Consider the following 26,918-nt stretch of genomic DNA (forward strand, 5'->3'; position numbering starts at 1 on the left):
CTGGGCGAGTCCCAGATTCGGCGGAGAGGTCTCCAGACGTCGGGGAAGCAGCACAAATCCTTCGGGGTGGTGGCTCCCAGGGGCGGACGGCACCGGCGCGGTGTCTTCGGGCAATCAAGAGGCTGGAGGAGAGCGAGCGGAGCACGAGGCAAATTCCTCCTCTTATCCTCTGCTTCTTTTCCCTTCCTGCACCCACGGGAGGGTGCCTGGGTGCCCGCAGGATCGCCACGGATTTTAGCAAAAAGCTAAAAGGGGTATCTCAAGCGCGCACGCGCGGAGCTCGCCGCCTTCCCTGGGTGGCACGCACCAAAAGCTCCCGGCTGATGGAGTGACAAAACCCCTGCCTCTCCCCAAATTAATGCGAGTTTGGGACGTGAAACCACACAAACGGGCTCGGAGCTCTTTAAAATAATGAACCGCCTCGGATTTTTCGCGTTCGGAAAAGCCGCGACAACGCGGCAGCCCGGGGAGGACGCCCATCAATAAAACCGAAGGTTTTCCTCAACCTCAGCACCTGCAAGTGCATTTTCCAGGCACTGTTTTCTCTGAAATCGCCGTAAACCACGCGTGGTTTCTGTATTTTATCCTGTTTTTGTAGGAGAGGGCACTGCCATCGGTCTTGGGAGGAGCAAAAGCTTCGGTTGGGTTCGTGCCGCGGCGCAGCCCCAGAGCTGCAGGGGTGAGGCAGGTCTCAACTCTTGCTCTCGGAGCGTTTAAACGGAGATTTTCAGGGAAAAAAGAGAGAAAAAAGGGACAGCAAGCACGGATCTGCAGTGGCATCATCTCAGGAGAGCCTCTCAAGGCAAAGAAACCTCAGCTTCAGCCTTCGCAGGGGTTTCTTCGCGTGGAGATGGATAAATGACAAGTACCCAAGATACGGACCGAGATCTTTTACCCCAAAAGCCACGAGGTGATGAGCAGAGCAGAGCCGGGGATGCTCTGCCTGTAAAAAGTGGTTGAGCCACATCCTCACCCACATTTTGGGTCTAATTCTGCCGTAAATCCACGTAGAAAAGCCTCTCGATGAGATGTGAAGGTGCTTCACCCTCTGCCGAGCCACTGAGTTGGGTTTGGGGGGGAATCCCCCATGGTAATGCTTCACCCTATAACTTCACCTCTTGCCCACAGAGCAGGGGTCTGTGAAGGATTTGGGGAAAGGCAGAAACCAGCTGAATTTCCCCCGCAGCCGTTCCTTGAAAGGAATTAAGGGAAGAATAAAAAGTTAAGAGGTGAAATCTCTCCCTGTCGACTCTCCCCTCCGGCCCCCCAGGTAAAGAATCGGGAGCCAAACGATGTTAAAAAATGAAATTAAGAAGTCAAGCAGCATTTTCTCCCTAAATATCCAGCCCCATACGAGTGTCTGAGCATGTTTACACGCCCCCCCCTGAATCCGGAGCATCGCTGAATTAACACCCAGAGTTGCCAGAGCACCGCGCCGCGCCACCGGGGCTGTGCCGAGCCCAGGACTGGCTCCAGGGACAGCATCCTCACCTCCCCGAGCACAAAAAGCCCAGCTGGCACCTTATAAAAAGGGATAAAGGGTGGAAGAAGGGTGAGGTTAACCCTAGGAAGTGCTCTGTCCTCAGCCTCCCTCCCTTTTGGGTGCTAAAGGCGGGGAAAAAAGGCGTCCCGTGATGCCCGGAGCTGGCAGGACCCCATGCAAGGACATCCTAAAGGGTCTGCCTGCTCCTCCAGGCTGCTCCACATAAGCTGAGCCAGATCCTTTCCACTCTAAATGCACGGATTTGGCACCCTAAACCACAGCAGCACCCGATTCTGCCCTGCAGGAACACCCCCTGCCTTGCGGCGTGTCCCAAAAATCACACCAGGGCACAGCACCAGCACCTTCCCCCTCAGGAACCCTTGTGCCGTTAAACCAAAACCCAGAAAAGTCCCCAAGAGCCCACCCCATAACTCCGAGCCCTCCCTATAACTCCGAGCCCTCCCCTACGAGCTGAGGGATGCCGAAAACAAAAGTTTGGGAGCTCTGTGCTGGATGAACGCGGCGCTGCTTTCATCTTCCAGGGCATTTCCCGGCCAGCACCGCCTCATCCCACCAGCTGCTGAAGCGATTACGAGATGAGGGAAAGCTGAAAGAGCAGCAAAATTTGGGAAGGAGGCAGCAGAATCGGGCTCGAGGTGAGTTATGGGGCGGTGCCTGCGCCTCGCCGTTCCCCTCGCCAGAAAAAATCCTGGTGGAGAAGCGTAAAGGAGAAGGAAGGGGAAAAAAAATCCAGCCGAAAGGATGCTTCACGGAGAAACAAGGGTTTAGGGGGTTCAGGGGGCTGCTGTTTGGAGTCGAGGGGAGTTTAAGCTCCAAAAATTGAACCTGAAGACTTGTAAGAATAAATTTAAGGTTTGTTTGCCCTGCTGAGAGTCACCGAACCTCCGGCACCGCACCAGCCGTTTGCTGCCTTAACCCAAGGCAATCCAGGGATGGATTCAAGGAGCTGATGGGGTAAAGATGTATTTAATTAAGCAGCAGAGCCCTTCTCCTTCGCCATCCCGCTCTTTTGCTCAAGTCCTGGTCCTGTCCAAGGCAGGCAGAGCCTTATTTTGGGGTGAGGAGCTGGCCGCAGCACGAAAGCAACGCAGGCTCCAGCTCTACCGCGGCGATCGGACTCGAGAATTAATTACAGGAGCGCTGGGAAAAAGGATTTACCCCAAAATCACTCATGGAGTCGCCTGCCCTGTGAGTTATTCTCCTGCCCAGAGGCTCAAGGAGCCAGGGAAAAAGGAAAAAGAGGGAAAAAGGGCAGCAGGTTGTTGAAAATCAGGAGCCCCAAAGGTTTTTGTGGTTCCCTGGGCACGCGCCAGCCACCGGTCCCGGTTTTGCGCAGCCCCGTCCTTTATTTGCCAAGCTCTGTTTGGGAAATCTGACCTCGTTGCTTCTGCTATTTAAAAAAAAAAAAAAGAAAGAAAGAAAGAAAAGCTTTAAAATCTGGCTGGTTTTCAGGTGATCTTTACACAGGACTGGTTACGAAAACGATTCAGGAGCAGCTCCCTTTGCAAGCCCCCTGCCTTAAATCCCGAGCAATGTGACGAAAGCCCTACAAAAAGCAAAGCCAGAGCTTCCCCAACAGGCAAAACCCCCTCCAGCTCCGGCCAGGCCCCTCTTCCTGCTGACCACGAGGGTCTTTTGCTGCTTCTTGCGGCTCTTTCCCCATCATTTCAGAGGGAAAAACCCTTTCCTGCCAGAAAAAAATCGCTCCGGTTTTGGAGACGCAGGGAGCAATCGCAGACTCATCGTGCCCCCTAGAGGTCCCCTTTGCTCCAAGGTCCTCAAATACCCAGGTCCTCATCGTATCGGGGTCCTCATCGTATCAGGGTCATCATGTGTAGCAGCCCTCACAGGTTTTGGCTCTGAATTTGTAAAAAAAAAGCAGGGAGAAAGAGGTGGGGGGACGCAAAACTTGGTTAAAAAGCCGGGGGTGGCCGCGGACTGCTCGGCGTTTCGCTCTCCGGTTGGATTTGCTCATAAATCCCGGCCTTATCCCAACCTCTGGGGGCCTCTTGAGGGCCATTTCTTGATTTTGGGGTCGAGATTTGTGCAGAATTCATCGCCCTGAGTGCTTGGGGGAGCCGGCGGCGCTGAGCTGAGCCCTGGCATTTCTACAAAACGATCCAGAAATGATGCCTGGAGGCTGCGCCCTCTCCCTCCCCGGGGCTGAACCCCTCAGAAAAGACAACCCTATTGCATTCCCTGGGGTAAAACGAATCGGGGAGGGGGGAAAAAGCCACCCCCCATCACTCCCACACCCCAAATCAGGAGGGCACGGCCCGGGGCCACCAGCTGAGGGTGGAGAAGGGAAAAATATCCCCTCCAGAGCGTCCTTTTTGAGGGTGAGGACAATCTCTGGCTTCTCTCCTGGAAGAGCTGGGTGCTGTGCTCAGCTCTGCCCCCAATTCTCAGCCCAGGGCAAGAGAAGAGCACCAGGAGGTGATGTAGGAGGTGATCTTTGGGGTTTATTTGATGTAGAGGAAGAAGCCGAGTCCCTGGGAGCGAGCAGAGACCCGCAGCCAGCCCCTAACACCCCCACGGTGCAGCGGATAAAGGTGGCGCAGGGCAACGAGCCGATTCCTCCAAGCCCAAGGAGAAACGTCCAAGAAGCAGCCTTGAAAATCCCTCTGGACATGGAGGAGACACCCACGGGGACCCCTGATTTTGGGGGAAAACCTGCAGAAACGTGAGCATCTCCAAAACAATCGTGAGCAGGGACTTCACGCAGAAAAAAAAAGGAGGGAGGAGGACCGGAGCCGTAACGCCATGCCCTCAATCAGCCCCTGCAGCTAATTACAACTAATTACCCCGTGCAAATTGACGGCCAGGGCTCGGGGGGCAGGCCCCAGGGAACCAGAGGAGCCAAGTGGCAAAGGGACAAGGGGCTGGGGGGTGAGATCACGAGAGCAAAAAGGGGACCAAGGGAGGCGTCGGGCAGCAGAGCGGCGTTTAACGGCGCACGGCTCGAGGGCCCCGGCGGCGATCGGTGCCAGGACCCAGCCCCGTCTTTAATTTACGGTAATTGCATCTGACCCGGGATTTCGGTTACAGATTCCATGGGTGGGAGGCACTCGGAGGGAGCCTTAAAATGGGCAAGGCACCTGCGAGGGGCGCGAGAAGCTTCCTGAAGCTGCGGCGGGGAGGCCGGCGTGCCGGGCGCGCGGCGGATGCCAAGCGGGACGGCTTCTACGGGGACTTAAAAAAAAAAAAAATGTAAGCGTTGTCCCGAGCCAAGCCGGGTAAAGATAGCTCCTGCCCGCCAGAATAAACCTCGGGCTGAAGTTTCCCTTTCTGCCCCAGGTCCCTGTTTTGCCTTCTCGCCTCCTGGAGGCCGGGCGAATCCCCCTGGGACCCCGGGGGAGAAAGGCTGAGGTTGGGAAGCGGGGTGGGAAGGGATTGGGTTACCCCACAGGGCTGGGGCTCGCTCGCAGCTGCTGTTCCCTCCCCTCGTTTTCTCCCAGGCGGTTAATTGGTAATTTTCATCAGGCTGGCTGCAGGCATTCGCTGTTAGGTACAGCTGCAAAAAAGGGAAGAGGAGGAAAGAGGGCAGGGCGAGCGGGCTGGAGACGTGCGAGGGGCACAAGTGGCACCCCCAAAGGAGGATGCTCTTGATTGTGTCTGCAACCCCGATGCTATTTCAGCAGCATAAATAATAACAAGGCAATAATCCGGGATGTTCCCTTCACCTTTCCCTGCTCTCTCCGCCTACACGTGCTCAAGAATCCTCAAAAAGACCAGAAAATGCTCATTTTCTTCCCTTCATCTCCATTCCTGGTATCCTCCAGGACAATGTGATGGCAGCGCTGATCCCGACGAGCTGCTGGAGCACCGGCTGCAGCTCTTCCCCGACCCCATTTTTGCTCTGGTACCAGCAAGAGAGGCGGCAGCGGATCTGGGAGCACGCGACGGAGGATATTTGGGGTGGGTTGGCTGCCAGAAACTTCACCCAAGCTGAAAAGGGAAAAGCCACGCTGCCAAACCGTCCCAAACCACATAAAGGGATTGCCACTGCACACCACACCCGTGTTACTCCATCCAGCCCTTATCTACGTGGCTCACCCTGCTCCAAAACCTTTCTTTGAAGCTTTTAAAACGTTTTAAAAAAGGGAGAAGCTGGAGCCACGGAGAGCAGGGCTGTAAAACCGGAGGCAGGGATGTCCCTGCTAATTCTGGCCGCGTCCCGGTCCGTGCGCGACCACGGGGAACCTCGCTGCCCACGCAGGGACGAACACGTTCACCTCTTTCTTCAGCCTCGGGGCTAAAAATGTGAGCAGCTGCCAGCCCTGGGAATAAATGTGGGATTGTTTCAAGCAGTGGCACCCAGCCTGCAAGCACGAGAGCTCCGTGGGGGACAGCCCTCGGCCACCAGCACCTGGTTTGTCTCGGCGCTCTGAATTCGGGGCACTGCCTTAGCACCTTTTTTAGCTAATTACCCGATTTTTTACCGCTGCAAACCCTAAAAAACAAACCTCTGAAGCTCTCCGGTTTGGCCTGTAGCTGCTCTTAAAATCTGCTGCCACGGCCACGATCACATGAGGGGGTTTGGGGAGCTGGTTCCTGAGCTGCCCGTGCGGCGAAGGCCGTTCCTGCTGCTCCTCTCCCGCTCCTGCTGCTCCTCTCCTGTTCCTGCTGCTCCTCTCCTGCTGCTCCTCTCCTCTCCCTGCCCGTCCTGTGCTCGGGGACGTGAGGCTCTTTCCTCCAAGCTCTGCTCCTGCTCTGCACAAAACCCCCCCGAGATCCCGCCGGCGACAAGACCCGAGAGCGCCGCGCTCATTTTTTCCCCTCAATTTAGGCACAAAACACTCGGGGCTCTCCCAGAGGGTGGCTTTTCCCCTACAAACCCCAAGAGCTAGAGAATAACAAGGTCTGTTCTCTTTGTCGGGGCGACGGGGAGGAAAAGCAGCAGTGATCTGGAGCAGAAATCATCTCGGAATAAATGGAGAGGACGAAACGAGCTCGGGGCTCGCGCGGCGCTCGCAGCCCAAGCTGCAGGGACAGCCCAGAAGAGAAAAGCTTTGCAACGGGTCGAAAACCAGGGGAAAAAAAAAAAACCTGCAGCAGCCCCGGCAGCAAAGTTTCGAGGTGTATTTGGCCAAGGGCAATTAGCCCAGGTAGCCACATCCCATCCCTGTGGATGGGGTAGGAGAGGTACCCAAAAATCCCTCAGGAGCAGGGCGATGAGCGACTGAGCGCACAGCTCCTCGGGGCTTCAACGGGTACTACAGGAAGGGAAATTCACAGAAAATCCCGTTTCTGGAAAAAGACTCGCTGACAGCAAAGAAAAGCCACGTTTTGGCTACCCAAACCCAAAAGTGCCACGATTTTAGGCTAAAAAGGACAAAGTCAGCGCTGCTCCCTGCAGCCTTTCTCCCTTGCTTGTTGCCAGCCCGTGTCGCTTGCTTTAGGACCAGCAGCTCCCCTATAAAGGGCCTTAAAATCCTCCACTAATGCTTCTAATGAGAGTTTTTGGAGTAATTAATGCTTGGCCTGATGTTTCAGAGGGAAAACGGGACAGGCAGGAGCGATGCTCACCCAGGGGGGGCACAGAAAGAGCAGCCGCACGCCCGCACCCACGCCCAGGGGGATGCTGTGGGTCTGCGCACCCCCGACCAGCAGGGAAAGCAGGACCCAAAGGCTCATAATTAATTCTGTGAACATCTAATTAACGTTTTTCCCACCAGGAGAGCCAAAAGGGGCTCGTCGTGGTCAGCTGGTGGGTTGTGGTAGCGCCGGGAAGCGGCAATCCCCTCGCTCTCGGGTTTGAGCTGCTACTAAGGGCACGGTTCAGAGGTCGGCCCTATAATTCAGCCAAAAAGGGGGGAGCCACGGCGAGGTGTTGAATGATTTAAAACATCGTTCTCCCTCCCCTTTTCCCCCCGGTGAAGGGAGCCACCTGCTCGCGGGGCTGGAGCCTGAGAAAACAGCCGGGAATGAGCAGAATCCCGGGGCGCCCAGCTCCTCTCCACCAACTGCGCAAAGGAAGAAGCTGCTGGGGCCTCCTGGCTTGCTCTTGGGATTAGGGTCAGAGCTCAAATTGTGTTCCCAAGGAATGGGGTGAGCGCATTCCCCGGGAAGGGGCTGGATTGCAGGCAGCGAGCTCCCCGGCACCAGGAGCGAGCCGGGCGCCGCGGCAGCGCGGGGCCACGTGGCACGGGCAAAAAAAAAACAAGGGATTCGAGTGGAGGAGCCCCATAAGGGTTTGCTGGGGGTCAGGAAACCCCAAAATTTCCTCCCAAGGTTTCCCCCAAGGTTTTTCCCTGGCCACCTCCCCGTTTTCACAACCCCTTCGGTCCCACGGGGCGGACACGCGCCAGCCCCGTGGGTACGGGGGGCTACAGAGAATCGCTGAGAACTGGGAAGCTTTGGCAGAAAAACGATAAATGGGAGAGGAAAAAAGGAGAAAAAACGATGAAGAAAAAGGAAAAAAAGAAAAGAGAAGACGGCAAATACAGCTGAAGTTGGTGAAAATCAGAGAAGCGCCACATAATTCTCATTATTTATGACTCCATCTACAATTACCGGACCCTGACTGCTCCCTGCAGTGATAAAACACCCAAAGCGGGATGGCTGCGACTTGACCACGCTTTCCTTTAAGGTTTTCCCCAAAAATAGGGCCCTGCCCTATTTAACATCCCCCTAAACCCTGAGAGAAGGGTTTGAGCACTCGCAAAAGGCCTCGGATCCATCACCGTGATGATGGATGGTCCCCGCCGGGCGAAGCGAATCAAAGCCATCGCTCATTTTGAGCGCCGAGGTTTTCCCCTCCGGGGCTGGGAGGATGCCTCTGCTTTCACCCGACGTGCACCAGGAGCTCGCCGACACCACAGCCCACGAACGAGCTGGAAAATATATTTATTATTATTATTATTATTATTTTTAATGGACTTTTGCTGCTAGCCAAGCGCCCCGCGCCGGGCTTTCGACGGAGAAAACTTTGCGGAGATGGCAAAAAAAAAAATAAAAAAATAAATAGATGAAAGAGTTCACATGAAACATTTCCAGGGAAGCCAGAAGAAAACAAAACAAAAAAAAAAATAAAGAGTTGGCTTCCATTTAGGCCGGTACCTAAACCTTTTTTTTTTTATTTTATTTGAAGTCAGCGCTTGTGAAAGGCGGCCGCTCGGGAACGTCACCTGTCAACGCCTGCTCCCCAGGCGCACTTAGAGGGGAGCTGACGGGCACTGATGTCCCCCCCCCAGCCCGTAAATATTTCAAAGCAGAACCAATTAACACCGCCGCTGCTCCGCTGCGCTTCAGAAACGACCTTCCCCGGCTCGAAGAAAGCTGAAGGAAAGCAAAGAAACGACCGGGCTCTCGGCGCCGAGAGGCTTCGACGCTTTCCCTGCTTGCTTGGACGCAGCAGGGCCACCGAAGCAAAGCAGCTGAGGGAATAAAGGACCCACGAATAGGTCCCTGAATCCCCTACAAAGGTTCTTGCATCCCCTACGCACCTCTGGCTCATCCCCTGCGAGATCCCGAGCTCCTCCAGCTCCCCATTGCTCTGGCTCCTGTCCTCTCGTCCCCGCGTCGTCCTCTCCATCTCAAAGCCTCACGTTGTAGGTGAAAAACCTACAGGAAATCTCTGTCCCTGAGTAAATCCAAGTCCCAAAGCCCCCAGAGGAAAGCAGTGGGGTCAGAGGGGGCTGATTTCCATTCCCACCCCACCACCAGCAGAGAAATCCTCGGGCTCCTTGCGGACCGTCGGAGCAGGGGGAGATGTTGAGCCCTCACCATCTGCCTCCACCTCTTTGGTCTCCATCCATCCACCTCCCTTTGCCATCATCCCCCTTTGTTTTCCCCGTTGTTTTTAGCTCCCCGACACCCCCCTGACCCTACAGGAATAAAACCAGCAGCCAAAAAGGGAGGGAACCAGAAACAAAACCGTGGAAAAAGCACGCGGGGATTTCCTGAGCCTGATGCACATCGGGTGGTCGGCGACATCACAACCACATCCCAAGGACCCGACCCCACAAACCCTGTCCGTCTGTTGATACTGGGATGGCCCAAGGCCATAAAAACAGCCGGGAGCATCCGATTATTCAGCAGAAGGGGGATGAATCCGCGACGCACGGCCCCAGCCCTGCGTTATCCCAGGTTAACGCAGGGAATGGCAGAGCCCGTTGCACCTGGATATGCTCACACGAAGGCTGCAGCCCTCCCAAATCCACCCGATCCGCCTCGAAACCAGCCCGGCGCTGGGGTTTTTATGCTGGTTTAAGCTTTTTGGGTTGGAAAACAAAACAGGATTTCTCGTCCCGGCCCCCTCCTGCCACCCAGGCGGGCAGCGGAGCACCGTGGCCGACGAGTTATTGTGCGTGAGCCGAGCCACTGAAATGGGGGGAAACCACATTATTTGAACGTTTCTCACGGCTTTGTGCAAATTAGAGTTTCCCTCGGGTCTTCTGCGGGGTTAGGAGCTTGTAGGACCAACTAAAATATGGCAGCACCCAGGGCAGGGGCACATGGTGTGGGCAGGGAGAAGTCCTGGTGATGGTCTGGGTGCTCTCAACACGATCAGCTCTCTGAAAACCAAGATCCTCTCCTCTATATTGCTGTGGCACGGGAGCTACAATCCTTTAAATACCACCTTTGGTGTTGTTTTATTCTTTTGCCAAGGTATGGAACACTTTTGGGGTTGTATAAACATCTCTACCCAGGGTTCGGATGCTCCCCAAACGTCTCCAAAGCACGGTTTCGGTTCGCCAGCCCCAAACTAACCCTAAAGCTGGGCGAATTATTTAGGCTGTGAGGCTCTGGAGCTCACAGCATCCTTTCCAGGGCACCCTCGTTGCTTTTAGTCTTCAAAAAGTAAAGATCCAGGGACGTCGCCTCCTGCAGCAGCATCACAGAAGGGCTGAGAACGACAGATCAGATGGTACAGAACAAGAAAAGCAATTCCCCACTTTCTCTTCTCGTCCCTGGACCTGTCCGGGTCCCCGTTTGACCCCCTTTTTTACCCAAAAACTTCCTTGGCTTCGTTTTAAAACCTCACGCATCTGCGCGCAGCGCAAATCAAAATCGCATCCAGCACTTTTCACGCAGCTGCCACGTCCAATTCTGCTCTCGGGGCCGTGTGTCAGGCACTGTTTTCGTGGCAGGAGAGGCAAACTCGCAGCCTTCATCCCACCGGTGACCCGAATGTGGTGGGAGGAGGGCGGCTGGCGGAGCTGCAAGAAACACCAACAGCCCCCGAAAAGTTTCAGCCGTTCCTTCGGCGTTTTATTCCAGCCTTAAATAACGAGCGATGCCCGAGAGCGCCTCACAGCCAGCTGCAAACGCTGCGCGGGGTCCCAGTTCTACCATAAAGGTGTTATTAACGCCGTTTTGCAAAGAGGAGAGGAAAAATAAAGCCTCAATTACACGACTCGCGCGAAGCGAGCAAATTCTGGCCCGCTGCGCGAAAGCCCTGCCTGAAAATAAGAGAGGAGTCTCCTTCGGCGTCCTTTTTTCTACATTTGCTCCTTGAAGCAGCTCGGTTTTATCTTTTTTGAGAAGCTGCAGGTGATGACTTGGAGGATTAAAACTGATTTGGTCATTTATGGGCCAAGAGGACGGCGGCCAACGGGCACAGGAGGAGGACGAGTCCTGGAGATGAGTTTCCTGCCCCAAAACATCCCCGTGATGGGAACCAGCAGGGAGAGAAGCTGCCAAGCCTCAGCAGAGGTGCTGGTTTCCCCTTCCCATTACCTGGAGAAGGCAAAATCCTTTCCCAGAGCTGAAAACTCCATTTGGTTTCTGACATCCCAGGCACGAGGGCTCACGCGCGCGCTCATCGGCGCTGGCGACGGCCCCTGGCAGCGAAAAAAGCCAGGCTCAAATCGGGTCAGAAGAAGTAATCTCAAGAATAAGATCTCAAGCACCTATATTAGCATGAATCCTTAGTAATTCCTCTACTTTCACCTCTCCCCATCCTTCTTCTGGCTTTTTGGAAGCTGCTTTAGGGTCTAAAACCCGGAGCCTCATCGGTCTTTGCGCCATCCCCGTGCGCCGCCGGGGCCGAGCCGTTCCCAACAGCTCCCCAGCGTAGGAAGGGCTAAGGAACACCCAACCAAGTGAAAATCCTCTGTCCCTACAACATCCAGCTTTCGTTCATCCTCTGACAAGGCCACGCTGGTGCACAAGGGCAAATTTCAAACGGGAAAGCCGCTGTAATCCTTCACCGCTGCTCAACGCGATGGCGTTGCGTTGGCACGGCGCTGGGATTCGGCTTCCACGCTTCGGAGAGTTGGGAAGCCTCTGATGGGGTGCGTCAGGAAGCCAGGGCTGAAGGAATCTGCGGTGCTGAAGCCAGGGAGGAGGAAAGGGCAACGGGGTAAAGATGTACAAATCCTTAAAAGCCAGCTCTTAAAAGCCAGCTCCAGTGGGGACGGGCGTCCTCCCTCCTTGACCACCACCAAAGCAACGATGAGCTTAACGGTGGCAGACGCGCAGCGGGGAAACTGTGAAAGAAGTAAAAACAACGGGGCCAAAGAGATTATCTAGAGGGGATGTGGAGCATCCATCATTTGGGGTCTTCAAGATAAGTTTAGATGCCCACTGGATGGGAATGATGGAGATAAGTGGCTGTGCCTCCAGCACGGGAGAGACCAGGTGGTGTCCTAAGTCCACCACAGCCTTTTTTTTTTGTTCAAACACTATTTTATGTCTTTGTATTGCTGCTCTCACTCACCAGAGAAGCCTTCCAGGAGAGTTAAAGCCTTTATTTACACGATAAGGCACAGAGGAGCGAGGAGCGGAGTCGATAAAACAAGCTGGAGAGGAGAACTCCTCCTAGCCCCGAAGCTGCCAACGAGAGGAGAGCATCCGTCCTCATCGACCCGCCGCCACCTTCAGCCAACCCTCTGGCAACAGAGGGGAAAAATGAAGGGTTTGAACCTTTGGAGAGGGAGCGATGTGCAAAAACACCCTCAGCTTCCACTCGCGGAGACGCGGAGCGCTGTAAATCGGAAGGGAAACGAGCTCGTGTCGCCGGAGCGTTTCCAACCCCAAACAATATCACACGAGGCACTACAAGAGAGAGAAAGCACCGAAATGACAACCTGTCAGCGCTGCCATCAGCTCCAGGCCTCGCAGGGTGAAAAGAGAGGAGAAAGAGAAGGGGAAATCCTCCCCCGAGAAGGATGAGTTACTTCCCTCCTGGGAGCTCGCACGAGGCAAGACAGCACGGAGCTCATTCACCTCTTCGATCACGGGTTCGCGTAACACAATCTCTAATTCCCGTTCAGCTCTGCTTGCTCTTCCCCTGAATCACTTTTTTTTTTTCCTTACCTCGACTACTTTCTGCTCCAGAAGTTCCCGAGCAAGCAAATCACCAAAAAACACCTACGGCACGAAAGTGACTCCCGATAGCAAATAACGCCCTTGGTGTGGGAGCAGCCTCCCCTTTAGGGAGACGTCCTTTTTTTTTTTTTTCTTGCACCAGAAGTCATTTAAACGTCAAAAGAGGGGAAATATGTCAATCTGACAGGCTCTCAGGCGGCTTAGCGAGAAGTTTTTAAGAGCTATTGACAACAAGTCCACTTCTGCCACGGCCGCGCCGCTCCATTAAGCCAACCCGGCCACTCCGCTCCCATGAATATTTAAAAGAGAAAGAGCGAAGCATTAGGCAGCCACGCAGCTCGGGATGTGCTCTAACCTCTTCGGGAAGGACAAAGGAAGCGTCAGCACACACAAAGTGCCCGGTGCGGTGGCCAGCCTGCTGAGGATGACGTGGAAGTCATCCCCACTTTGCGTAAAACCAGCTTTTCCCCCCAAAAAATTAAGCACACGGGGCTACGAAGTGATTCCGTACCCAATAGATGTTCAGGGAAATGAAATAAGGAGGAAAACGTCCCTTGGGTTTAAAGGTAAGAGGGTCTGGGAATCACGAAGGCACGGCACAAATGAAAGGAAAACTCTTTGAGCCCATCTTTCCTACCACAAATGCCCAGAAAGCCTCAAAAATCTGGGACCGCGCACAGCCAGGTAAGAAATGAGAGTAAATGTGAAGAAAGATTTATTCTTTCTGAAGAAGAAATGTTTCCAAACCACAGCCTGCTGCTTAGCACGAGCCACGAGGGCACGTAAGCAAGAGAGCAGGGATCCTGGGTAGAAAATGTGATCCGACGCCGCCCGACTCTTTGGAAAAAGCAGCTTTCGGATGAGCTCATGTGCAACCAGGAAAGCTCCTTTTCACCCCAAGCCTTTAAAACACGGAGGAGCCAAAGAGCTGCTCCCCTGAAAGCCAAAAATGCCCAGACTGGAAAGCCTTGAAGTGGGAGAGCAAAGCTGGATGGCACGGAGTGAAAGGAACGGAGATCGCCCCGCTCACCTCGCTCTCAGCACGGCTCGGCTTCGGAGCCCACGAGACAAGAGGAGATAAAAGGAGCTGCCCGCTTTAATATATATTAAAAAGCGCAGGACCACACGCCAGGCTGCAGATTTACTGCCTGTCACCAGTGGAGGTTTAACGTCTTGATTTCACGCTGGTATTCTTCATTAGGTTTTTATTACCGGGCTTCGCTTGTTTCTGTCGCCGCCGTCGCGCTCAGGTGGGAATCAGAGGGGTTTTCATTCAGAAAGGGCTTCAAGCAGAGCCGTGAAACAGCCACTGATCTGGCTGATGGCACAGGAGGCAGCAAGGATGAGGGCGGCTGGGCAAAATACCCAGCCACAGCCTCACCGTGAGGATGCTGGGGTGATGCGGTGGGGATGGAGAGGGAAAAAAGCACCTGGAGATGAGCAAAGTCACTCCCTGCGGTCCATGCTGAGCTCTGCTCGCTTGTCCCTGTGTCTTTGGTCCCATCCGAGTGCCTGGTGTGAGCGGGCATCCTCCTCGGACTCTCCCCAAAGGGCCTTTTTTTAGGAATTGGAGCAGAATGAGACATTTGAAGGGGGGCGTTTTTGAGTTAGCGACGCCCGGTGAGCCCGAGGGACCGGGCTGGTTTTTACGCGCGCCTAGGAAATGAAATTGGATTAGTTCCCAAATCAAAGCTCAGCCAAATAAAAGCTCAAACTGACAACTCGGTATCGAGATCGGGATCTTTCCACGTCACACGTGGTCACAGAAAACAGGCAACGTCCCCCAAAGCAGCCCCAGCTGCCTCATGTCACGGCCCAGCAAGCAGCAGCCCTGGTCCCAGAGATGTCCCAGAGATGTCCCGGAGGCCAGACGTCCCCCAAATGGCACGGGGAAGGGAAAACTGTGAATGTGAGAGCCCAGGCTGTATATTTGGGGCTATTTCCATGTCCTCGCTGCTCCGACCTTGTCGATGAGAACTTCCTCGCAGCCAGACAGAAGCTGGATGGTTTTGTCAACTGGGTTTGGCATCACCGACCCCAAATGCTACAAAACCCAGTAAGCTGCAGAGGGACTTGGTTGCTTAACGTGAAAATTTTAGCGTTGTGGCAGAAAATATTTCCTTGAAAGCACGGGAAGGGACCTCTGGAGGTCCCATCAACCTTCTGCTTGAAGCACGAGCACCACCCACATGAAATCGGGGCAGCTGCAGCTTCATTTACCCAAACCCAAAACACCTCCGAGGGCTGAGACTCCACAGCTTCTCGAGATGACCCCAAAGGAACCACCTCTCCCCATCCTCCTTGCACCGAGGTGCCCCAAAATGGGTATACCAGTACACCAGAGCACCACGAAGAGGTTTAAGGTCGTTCCTACAGCTGCTGGCCACCTTCCCCTTAACGCTGCCCAGTGCAAGTTTATTTTAATTGTTTATAAATAATAATAACAAACGCTTTGGGCTCTTGCAGCATCCAACGCAGCCCCAGGCCCTTTTCAGCAGAGCTCCGAAGGAACGCCGGGCTTCCTGGAAGACAGGGTCAGGTGCACACTATATTAAGAGCCTGGAGGACACCAGGACGTCGGTGTTTATAGGTTTCCTCGGCTCGGTTTCGGGGTGCTGTGCTGAACCGGGACCCGGAGTCCTTGGCAAACGCGAAGCCCGTCTTTCTAGAAAGAGACAGATGGCGACGTGCAGCCATTCAGGAGGAGGTCGTCTCTTCTTACAACGAGGAATATTCGAAGCTAAGCACGAAGCCCACAGCTTGCCAAGCTTGGAAACTCAACTGTAACAACCCCGATGATCCTTTCTAATCCGCATTTTGCTTCTCCGGGTATCCCCCTACCCAGTTTTGGGTAGGGCAGAGGGAGCAGGGACGTGCTCCCTCCCCAAGGTGGTCTCCTCCGCACAAAACTCACCACGCCAAAGCCCCAAGGTTTTATTTCAAGCCCGTTAAAAGGGCAAAAACGTTTTAGGAGCTGGCAAACGTCTTCACGCCTCGATGTTTTCTCCTCACCCTCTCCAAAGCACGACATTAAGAAAACAATCCCACCGGCAAGAAACGATGTCACCGACGAGCCCCGCGGTTCCGCTTCTGGAGGATTTATGCCTCGATTCTCCACGAGCCCAATTTGGCTTTTAGGTCGAGCCCTAGCTCTGAAATTTGAAGAAGCGTCGTGAATTTGTCAGCTTAACAGAACGTGAAGGCTGCAATTCCTGCAGCATTTCACCAAATTCCCCCACTCGCTTCCCCACGGACCTACAGACCCCGCAGCCGACCCGTGCCACCTCGTTACTCCAGCCCCTACAAGGTGTTTTTTTTGCCAAAAGCAAGCCCTCTGGTTAAAAATATACAAGCTACGGAGCAGAAGGGTAAAAGTCGAAGCCCAGACGACTTCACCGGGGCCAGAATTTCACCGTTTATTTAAAAAATTTATCAACTTACTTCCTCCAGTCGCACGCGTCTATCTCCCCGGCGCGTGGGCCGTTTCGTCTCCATTTGCAAACATTTTATAGCCTCTTAAATAACTCCTCCGCTTCCTTAAAGCCTCTCCATCCTGCAAACGCTCGTGATGGAGGCTTGCCCTGGACGTCGGGAGCGTTTTGCTCCGAAGGCGACGCCGTGAGCGAGACCCCCTGAGCCCCAACGCTGGGGAGATAAAATGAAAGCACGGCCACATCGTGAAAAAAATACAGCTGCCATGCTGAAAGTAAACACCAGAGTCCATTAAGACGGGAGAGAACCAAACTTTTCCTTTTAAACATTGATTATTCGGGAATAATTAATTAGCAGAGCTGTAACAATACATAAACTTGCCAGCCTCTGACTCTTCTGATAATTTATGCGAGATTCCAGTATCGCTGCGGTTGCCTTTTCCGCTGCCTAATTCAGCATTTTCTTTTTTTCCTTATGAAAGCAAGACTCCAGATTTAACTGCTCTAATGCCCTTTTACAGTGTTTGGGCGTAGTAAAACCTAACAGCCACTCCAGCACGCCAGCAGGGAAATGATGGATCGCGGGCGCTCGCCGAAGGGGAGCACCGTAAAACGCCCCAGTTAACGTGGAGAGAGTCGAGTAAATCTTAAAAACACCCCCCCCTACATACCACGGGAAGTGGCACCTCTGATGAACTCGTTTCACCCTCTCAAATCCCCTTTTTTTTTGATTTTTCCCGGTGATAGCAGGCACTTTCACACAAAGCACCGGATAACCACGCAAAAGCCATCGCCGCTTGATTACGCTCACCCATCACGGGCTTCATCCAGCCAAGAAAAAAAAAAAAAACAAAAAAAACATTTGGGTGAGGTTTCTTCAAAAGATGAGAGTCGATCTCTTTCAAGAAGGTGTATGGGAAGCATTTGAAGCTGTTTGGGGTTTCTGGGACTCGTCCTTTTCACCCCATAAAGCTCAGAGCTGAGGGTTCAAGGAGATGAAGCGCAGCACCTCCAACAAAGGAGGGCAGGACCACCACGGCGAGCCACTGCCCTGGCTCCTCGAGCTGTTTTTTTTCATTCCCAGCACGGTTCCCGAGCCAGATTTCCCCTTACAAACCCATAAAACGAGGCTGCTGCTCTCCTGGGGCCAGGAGCCGCGAGTCACGCACCTTGCGAGCCCTTTTCCTTTTCCACGAGCTGCCCCAGGCTGCAAACTGGGGGGGCAAACACACATTTAGTGGCTTGGTTTTACTGCAAAACCCTCCCAAGACACATTTCTGGGAGGTTTTCTTGAGGCTGAAGGGCAAACGTGCTTGCCCACGCTTACTGCCTGGGCGCTCTCCGTGGGACGAGCTGTCCCAGGAGGTTTCCACGTGCACAAAATTGCACAAAATACCCCAGCAAGGGGTTTTACAGAGGGTTTAACACCCCACACTAAGGCTCCACGTCTGCTCTCCTACCCTTTTCCCCACCAGAGAGCTCCCGAGGGCAGGCTTTTGGGGGTGAACAAGGTGTAGGATCGGTTTTGGGGGCAGAGCTGGACCTCCAGTTCACCGCCCGTGCTCCCACCCCCAGCAAGCAGCAAAAACTGCACACGTCTGGATTATACGGAGGCGTGCGAGAGGATGAAACCTTCCTCACGCTCAACCTTCCCGTGGGCAACAGCAAAACTCCCGCTGACAACCGAAGGAGCCGCGTTTCCCCATCCCTCAGCCTGAAGCAGAAACCCGAAACGGCGAAAACTGCAGCGGCAGCACGGCTTTGTGGGGCTCCTGAGATGCTGTCAGGTCCACTCCTGCAGCTGTTCCGTATATCTGGGGGGGGTGTTACTCGTTTCTACGTGCTTTGTAGAGCGCACAAAGCCCAGCCCGAGCGAGCAGGAGGGTCCCCGAGCGCACGGCTTCCACCCCGGCTCAGCAGCGGTAACGGGGGGAATCGCCGCGCGAAGCCCCCCGCGTTGTTACAGGGGAAAGAAAATCAGCTGGAAAAGGTTTGCAAAATAAAAAAAAATAATAATAAAAATGTACTTGCAAACGGGGATTTGGAGAAGAACGGGAAGCAGAAAGCAGAACAGAGAAACCCAGGCAGGTTTTGCAGGGAGCCGAGCGTTGGCTGGGGTGGGATTTGGGGAGCTCCGGCAGGATGCGCTGATGGGCAGCGGCTCGCAGCCAGGGAAGCATCTGCAACTTCAAGGGTGACCCTGCTGGGGATGCTTCCCGTCACTCTGCACATCAGCTGCGAGGAAAAAGCCAGGGGAGGAAGCAGAAGAGGAGAGATTTGTCAAGCTTCAGGTTACGGATCCCTTCCCATTTCGATCAAGCGCCTTAAACGCCCGCTGTTCTGGTGTCCTGGATTCATTTTAAGCACGCAAGGAAAGACAATCAAGGGGGTGAAAGGCAGCAGCACTGAGATTCAGCACGAGTCTGAGCAGCAGGTCGAGCTGGACGGGTTGAAAACCGTTTTAAAACCACCTCGAGGTGGTTTATAGGGTCTCAGATGCATTCCTTCGGAGCAAGGCTGAAAAAAATCTACCTGCAAACCTCCCCGTAAAAATAATCACCCTTTTTTTTTTCTTTTTTTACAACTTTGTAGATTTGCAATTTGTTTCCAAATGACAACTGCAAGCCTCGCTGTAGAAATAGGGGCGAGTTCCAGCGCTAAGACCTCTTGGCTCCCTTTTCTTCTCCTTTTTCCTTCCCCTGGATAAAGACGAAAGCGGAGGGCGCGATCGTCGCCGCGCACCGCGCCGTCCCTGCAAGGTCTGAAATCACAGCAAGGGCCCCCCACGGACCTGCAAATATCAAGGGTCAGGGGCAATGAAAGGCTGCCGTACATCCCCCAAGCCAAATATTTCTTCCTGTTAGCGCAGGAATATACGGCTCCCCCGAGAGCCACCTGCTAGAAAAGAGGATTTCAGGAGCTGGCGCCGCACGCGGGTACGGGAGATTCCCTGAAAGAGGGGGGCACGGGCAACGAGAGAGGGTTTTCGGCCTCAAATCGGGCACGAGGCTGAATTGCGAGGAAAAAAGGAGACAGAAGGGACGTGGAAAATGAAAATAATTCAATGTAACTCGACGTGAAGAGTGGATTGGGTTTCTATCATCGCCTGCTTTTCCCCAAACCCTCATCCCTGCCCTAAAATTTCACTCGTGGCAGGGGTCCGCTCGCAGGTCTGGCACAAACCCGTGCCCGACAGCCCCCCCCAAGCACCTTCAGCTCTGATCCCTGCCACGTTTCGAGCCGGATGCTCCCCAGATTGCAGCTCCTGGATTGCCTGGCCCCAAATCCTGACGCCAGAGCGCTCGCACGGAGCTTTTGGGAACGGGCACCGACGCGGTGACACCTCCTCGGGTAGCAGCAGTGACTTCCCTCGCTCTGAGCGACCCGATATTTTTAAAAGAGGGCTCCGAAAACAGAATCCCCTTCTCCTCTGCCTGCCTGCGGCTGGGGACGGAGTCACCTGGAAATGCCAAGGGAAGGCAGAAACCCGAAACCCCCGCTGACGAGCACGGACGCAACCGGTGCCGGCGGGGAGCCAACTATGTGAACTTTTCCCCGAGGGCTGCGAAGGGGCCGGGCAGCCACGTTTCCCCCCCTCTCCTCCCAAGGACGAGGCAGGGAAAGCAAAAAAGGAGAGCTGATTTATGGGCAAGGTCAAGCTCGGCACGGCAGCGGGGCCGGTAATGACGTTATCGCCGCCGGGGTCCAGCAGCAAAACCCCTCAGAGGGATCGGATAAATTGGGGAGGGTCTGCTCGAAGGCCAGACTGGTGATGGGGAATAAAAGATGTGCAAAAGCTGAGGGGTCTGGGGTGTTGTGTGCGATGAGGGCTTCCTTTGAGGGCGCAAATCACCTCCTTTTACCTCGTCCTAATCGATGTAAGAGAGGAGTTGCAGCAGCTTCACGCGGCACCCCGCAGGCAGAAGCGGCGCTCGGTGCAATTCCCTGAAGGGAAAACGGCCAGAAAACGAGGGCACGGCCAGAAAATAAAGAAAAAAAAAATACAGTGCCCAAGCTGGAACCTCCCCCGTTAGAAATATTTACTCGTGTGAATAAGAAACGGGAGACCTCAAACTCCAGCCCCCGAGATTTTGGAGGCTGCCAAAGGGATGCGCAGGCAGCCAGCGCCAATAAAATTAACAGCAGCTGAGCATTTGGATGCCGGAGATGCCTCGATCCTCGCCGTTTTACGCCCCCGTTTACTCCCTTGTGCTCGCCCGGGCAGGAGGAACGCCAAGCAGCTCGCTCCCGTGACGCACGGCTCGTGGTTTTGTGGCAAAACGGGGAAAAAAAGGGAGGATTTGGGGGATTTGGGGGAAGGTGGATGGAATGAGGGGGGGTTTGATCCCGTTGGGCACGTTTGCAGGCGGTGGTGGTGGCAACAGGGGACGGGGAGGAGGCTGCTAACTCCAACCTCGGTCTGGAGCACAAAAAAAAAGGCAAAGAAAAGCAGGAAAGAGAGATTTTTGAAGGATTTTGGAAGGGGGAAGGGTGCGAACCAGCCCCCTGGCAGCGCACGGGGTGGCTGCCACGAAGGATGCGCTCGCAGCTGGATCCCGAAAAGAAAGAGGAGGTCGTGAGGTTTAACTCTGGAGGCTCAGCAGCAAAATAAGTTTAAGTCACCGAATAAAAAGCCACCAGGGGGGTAGAAAGGGCTGCCAGCTCGCCAGGACCCTAAAAAGCCGGGCTCGGAGGCGTGCCCCGTTCATTCCAGGGGAAGAAATGAATGGCCGAGGGTGTTTCGGGGGCTCCTCTCCCCTCCTGGCTGTACCCAGCGCGGTGAATTCACCCCAAAATCAAAACCTACAAGGTTTTCCAGCTGCCTGCTTCCACGCTGAGCTGGTGCTAAAGTTATTTAAGAAAGGGAATTGGGGAAGAAAAGGGACACGAGGGACACGAGGAACGGCCTCCCCCCGCCTCCAGCCGGCCACGACCACACCAAAAACCCCGGGCACAGGGCTGAGATGTCCTGCCCGCGAGGGGACATCACAGATTGGGGGGAAATTAAGAAAAAAAAAAGGCACCGGGGGGGGAAATTTAAAAAAAAAAAAGGCACCGGGGAGCCTCTCCCCGGCATCTCCGCAATATTCTGCAATCCCCCCGGGCCGGGCGGGCAGCCCGCGCGCGCCGCTGCTGAACGCTGCACTTTTGGATTCAATTAAAGCCATTATCTGGTGTGCCAAATAAATTGTGTACAGCACACAGCCCCGCAGCCTCTTACACCTCCGGGCTCGTTATTTTCCCCCCCTGTTTCCCTCCCTGTTTATGCGCTTCTCAAATTAAATTGCTGATAATATGCGCCGAAATAAAAAACGAGCGCACCTTGTCCGCAGAAAATTGATTCTTTTTTTTTTTTTCCTCTTCTTTTTTTTCTTTTTTTTTTTTTTCTTTTTTTTTTCCCTCTCCCCCCCCCCCTCCCCGAACCGGGCGATTGCCAGGTTTTATATACTCGGTGCCTGGCGATCATTAGTAATTCAATTTTCTTTTTATTAGCCCCCTTATCTGCTGAGCAATATAGTGGCAGAGCTGACCTCTTTCGCACGGGTAAATGTTTAAAATCTTTTCCCTGATTAATTTTGCCAGTTAAGGAAAAGAGGAGAAATGGCCCGGCTCTTAGCCATCACAATGAATAAAGCTTAATGTTGATTGTGATGGAATTTCTAATGCCAGGGAAATTGATTGAACGCAGCAATTACACTGCAATAGTAACTCAAGGGAAATGGGATAGTTTTCTCCTGGCCATAGCCTTTTGGTTATTTAAAACAATCCAATTTGCAAGGATAATTATATATTAGTGTTTTATCTGCCACTTGAAATGAACATGGGAGTTTTGATACTGGCCCGGCATTAGCAGGTTATTGCTGCAAATTACTTGATATCTGCTTTCTTTCACATCAAGACGAAATTAGGCCATCAATAACCAGAAAAAGGTGGGCCGGGGAAAAATGCGAGGGGCACGAGTGCCCTCTGCAGGGCTGTGGCGAAGGGAAGGAGGTGCAGGAGGCTCCCCAAAATCCCCAAATCACCCCGCTTTTTGGTGGCTGTCTCCGCTCACGTGCGCACGCTCCCGCTGGGGACACGCAGGGAAAGGGCACGGCACGGCTCTCCTGCCCCTTCACACCCCGACAGCTGCCACGTTTCTGCCCAAAATAATGTTAAAACGAAGCAATTAGCTTTAATTTCTCCTGGAGGAGAGGCGAGAGAGGTGTCACGGCGAGCATCCGAGCTCGGTGAACCCTACCAGGGCAGGGGAGGCGCAAGGAGGGCAGGCGTGGGCTTTGGCAGGGGTAAGGAAAGGAAAAAAAACTGCGAGTTTTCACCCAAAAAATAGCTGAAAAGGAGCCTCGTCCTGCGAGATATCAGCTACACCACCCCCATCGCTCTCGGGTAGGTTGTTGGTAAAAAATTAAGGGGGATTTCCCTGCTGGCACAGGGCTTGAAGTACACAAACAGCAGGCACAGCCCTCTGCCACCACACCTAGATTAGTGAGATGTCACCTAAAAGCCACTATTTGCCCTTAAAACTGCTCAGGAAGAGCTCGAGCTGCTACTTTTTTGGGGAAAACCCCCCAAAAAAACACAAATCCGTTCAGCAAAATCCTGCTGCAGGCTGCCCGGGCAAATGGGGATGCAGGAAGCGGGGCTGTCCCCACGCATGCTTCAATTTTTTGGGGGTTGGACGCCAAAAAGAGGGTTGGGGGAACCAAAAAGGGGGTTGGGGGAACCAAAAAGGGGGTTGGGGGAACCAAAAAGGGTGGAAACTTCACCCAGCAGGGGAACGCGAAGCTCAGGCTGCAAAATCAGTTCCAAATAGGGTAGGTCATGAAAAAAAAAAGTGTATTTACAGAGAGCTGGATATGTTTGAGGAGTAAAACAGAAATCAGCGAGTTCTGTTCGCTTTGCAGGGAAATATTGGCTGCGTTATCTCCGTGCCACACGGGGGCAACGAGGATCTGAGTAAAGAGAGGAGCAACCTCGCAATTTTCCCCTTCTCGTGCCAGATCCCTGCTTCGGATCCGAGCTGTCTGCTCCTTACCAGGGAGAAATGAGAGAGCCTGACCTGGCAATTCTGGAGAGGAACGGATTTCGGAAGGCTGACGCTCAGGAGGAGGTTGAAATACGCCGCTCGCTTCAACAAGAACCGAAGAAGTTAAATGGGAAGGGAAAACAAAAGGGAACTCTGATATTAAAGGCTCTGCCCAGATCCGTCTGGGATGCCCTGGGATCCACCCAGGTCCGAAAAGGGAACTGGAAATTGGGGTTACTCCTCAGGAAAGGCAGGGGCAACGCCTCTGCTCACACCCTGGGCACGTCCCGCAGAGTTTGTTGCCACAGATCCCCAAATTACAGGACCCCTGTGAAGCCAGAACACACTCACCGCTCATTATACGTAATTGCTCGTTAAAAGGCATCAAACGAAGCAGCTCGGGTGCTGCCCACGAGTTTTATCGGGGGATAAAATCATGAAATGCTGCCCCGAAAACCCCCCGGCCCTGGCCAGCACCCAACAACACCACGAAGCTCACATTTTTGGGTAAAAATACACGAAACTTAGCACGTGGAGGATCAGAGATAATTCACCAGCCACAGAAACTCAAGAGCTCCTTGACAGGACCACGTTCAGCCCCGTGAAGAGAAAAAAGGAGCAGAAATAACCTTATTTCTCCTCCCTGGAGGGGAGAAAGGCAACAGGGCTCTTCCGCAGCTCCGTGGGGAAGGTTCAAGCCCCACTCACCGGTCCATGTCCCAGCCCAAATCGGGGTTGATCTACGAGGGTTTCGTTCCTCTGCGTTGCAGAAGGCAAGAAAGAAATGTTGAAGCTTTTCCATGCTTATGGTGAAGAAAGAAATGAGAATTATTTTGGTTCACCTTCAGCAGGTGCTGCGGGTTGTGAGGATGAAGGGCCCGGCAGAGCTGTTACAGCAGGGATTTGGCTTCCCCACTAGGAACCAAGACCCCAAAAAGCACAGACCCAAGCTGGAAAGTACCAGAAGTCACCAACACCCCTCCAAACTCTCCTGGATGAAGCTTTGTGCCACGCTCTGTCAGCATCTCTCACGAATAGCTCGATAATTTGACCCGCTTTGGGGCAGGGGACCGAGCTAACTGCTCTCCCCGAGCCACTCCCAGCCCCGTTTTCCGGATTTCTGCTTTCCCTACGCTTCTTTCTTGATATTCCTCTGCTCTGAGCGAAGGATCACGGCCGGATTTCTGTCCTCTCTACACATTTCCAGGCCTACGTGACCGAAGACACGAAGCTTTTCGCCGCGGGACGATTTCCTTCCAGCGAGGGACGGGGTTTCGACGCGCCCCCAAAACACGCGGGGTTTTTGGCAGCTGATTTTGCTCCATTTTGTACATTTTTAGCTTCTGTGCAGCTTCGTTTCAGCTGGACAAACGCTTCTAATGACAGATAAAAGGGAGAAATGCTTTGCTAAGTGTCAGACAAGCTTCGAGGAGGGCTCGGAGCCTTCCCAGGGCTGCGATTTCAGCGCCGCAACCTCCTGTGCCATACAGAGGGCTGAGCACACTCTGCTCGCCATAAACCCGGGCGTAAGCAGGGTGCTACAGAGAAGAGATCAGGTTTAACCCGGCACGGGATCACCAGAGCAGTTTACATCCCCCTAAACACCAATATCTCAATTTTCTGGTACATAAAATGCTCTCACCGGGCTGGAGAGAGGTCCCCGGTGTGGGGTTTGTGAGGTCTGAGTCCCCAATTAACCCCACAACCAGCAGTGGATATCCCGTGGGAGGCTCAAAAGCTGTTCCTCACCCCACACACCATCACCCCACAAGGAATTAAAGCCCTCCAGGACCCTACAACGCCATCCCAGATGGATCCACCACCTTTTGGGGTCAGAAGAGGGAGCACAGAGCCCCGTGGTGGGTCTCCGACCGCGCGCGTTGCCTCCAAGCGCTGCATGAATAATTCCAGCACTGGATGTAGGTTCAACCCTCGCCCCTCTCCAGACACCAGGGGGGTTGCTGACAACCCTAAACGGGGCAAAACTCGACCCTAAAATCAAACAGCTGCTCAAATGCTGGGCCATCAGCTCATCTGCGCAGTTATATGGACGCCCGATTGTCCCCACAGGTCACCTCCAGGCAGCAGCCCCCAAATTCCCCCCCAGGCACCAGCCCCCAAATTCTCCCCAAAACATCCTTGCCATCCCTCCTCAACCACGCAAACCGCAAGAACCCTCTTTTTTTTCTTTTTTCCCCCAAAAAAGCCTTCCTTTTTCCGAACCACAAGCCCCCGTCCTCGTTTCCCTGATCCACCAGAACGCGGCCACCCCTTAGCACGGAGCTACTGGAGCGAGAAATAAATTAATTACGTGCACAAACGTGGTGAGTGAAGCTCAGAGCAGGAAAAAAAATAAGTTTCTTCCTAAAAAATGAGGTCAAAAAGCTTCATTTTGGGGCGGATCGCGGCCACATCGTAGCCTGAGCGGCTCTGTGTGCTCAAGTGATGCTCGTCGGCCATGCCAACGAGCACAAAACGTGTTTCAAGGCATATTTTAGGGGAAAACGGATCGCAGGGGCGTGAGGTGACTTCTCTGTGATCACCCTGCCAGGGAACAGAGGCAGAAACCCCCCCGAAACCTTTTTATGTGCTCGGATCTGCGGCCCCGAGAAGCCGACGCGTGCTTTGAGAGGGGCCCCGGCCCCAAACCACCCGTCGAGCAGTGTTTGGGACTCGCTATTCCTCCAGAAATTGTGATTTTAACCCTTTTAAATATAAAAACCCTTTAAAAAAAAAAACTTCTTAAATATAAAAATGACCCCTGGAGGCGCTGCACCGAGACACGGCTGCATCAGAAGGGTGTGGAGCTGCTGGGGGAATATTTTGTGATGTTTTCAGGCTTCTCCCCATCCGAAAAGAGAGAAATCAGCCTCGCAGATGGGATTTCTGCCTCCTGGAGGTGTCAGAGCCCGGTCATTTTTGGGACAACCGGCTTAAAATTTGCTTTTACCGCAGCCCAAACTCTTCCTGGTGCCTGCTTGGGGGACGGAGAGCAACAACTTCACCTCCTGGAGGACCCAAAGCCTCTCGGGGAAGCGTTTCTGCAGCACGAGGTGAGCCAGGAGATGATTTTTCCTACCTTCCCTGCTGGAAAGCTGGCTCCTGGCGGCCGGCAGCCTGCAGAGCCTGTGTTTGGTGAGCTGCAGCAGCCCCTTGGGCGAGCAGCGTTTGGGCAGCGCCGCTTTCCCCCGCAGGTTTCGCTTCTTGGCTTGGAAGGGGCTCCTCAGGGGGGCGGGAGGCGTGGGGCTGCTCTTCTTATCTGCCGGGGAGCTGCCAGGGGGGAAAAAAAGCAGTTAGAGGAGGGTAAAAAACGGGGAGAAACTCCCTCAATCCCTTCACCCGGAGTTAAAAGGAGCGATTCTCCAAGATTTATGGCCGGGACGCGTTTCTTTCGGGTGTCTCCAGGTCAGTTCCCACCCCGGTTTTCTCCCTGGAGCTTTGCACGACGTGTTACAGGCATAAATAAATTTAAAAAAAAATGGGATATAAAGCACTTTTTCGCCCGGTGCAACGAGGTTCTGAAAGGCAATCAGCAATTCCCATCCCCCTGAACTTTGGTGGGTCGGGGAGGAACCTCCTCAGCACAAAATCTTGGGAGAAAGGGGATGGGAGATGAGATAAAACCCAGCTCTGGTCAAAAAGCCGAATTCTGGGTGATGCAGACTGCTAAAAACACCTC

The 26,918-nt window shown here is 53.8% G+C and overlaps 1 protein-coding gene across 1 annotated transcript in view; it reads right to left on the minus strand.

The window, feature by feature from the left end:
- ZC3H3 (zinc finger CCCH-type containing 3) overlaps window positions 1-26,918 on the minus strand; it is a 121,715-nt gene that overhangs the window by 91,178 nt on the left and 3,619 nt on the right. The window contains exon 3 of the mRNA XM_082752270.1: window positions 26,319-26,509. Coding sequence (XP_082608396.1) covers window positions 26,319-26,509 — 191 coding nt within the window. The remainder of the gene's footprint in view (window positions 1-26,318; window positions 26,510-26,918) is intronic.

The sequence above is a fragment of the Aythya marila genome (assembly GCF_965140915.1).
Source record: "Aythya marila genome assembly, chromosome: 2".
In the NCBI taxonomy this organism is placed as follows: domain Eukaryota; kingdom Metazoa; phylum Chordata; class Aves; order Anseriformes; family Anatidae; genus Aythya; species Aythya marila.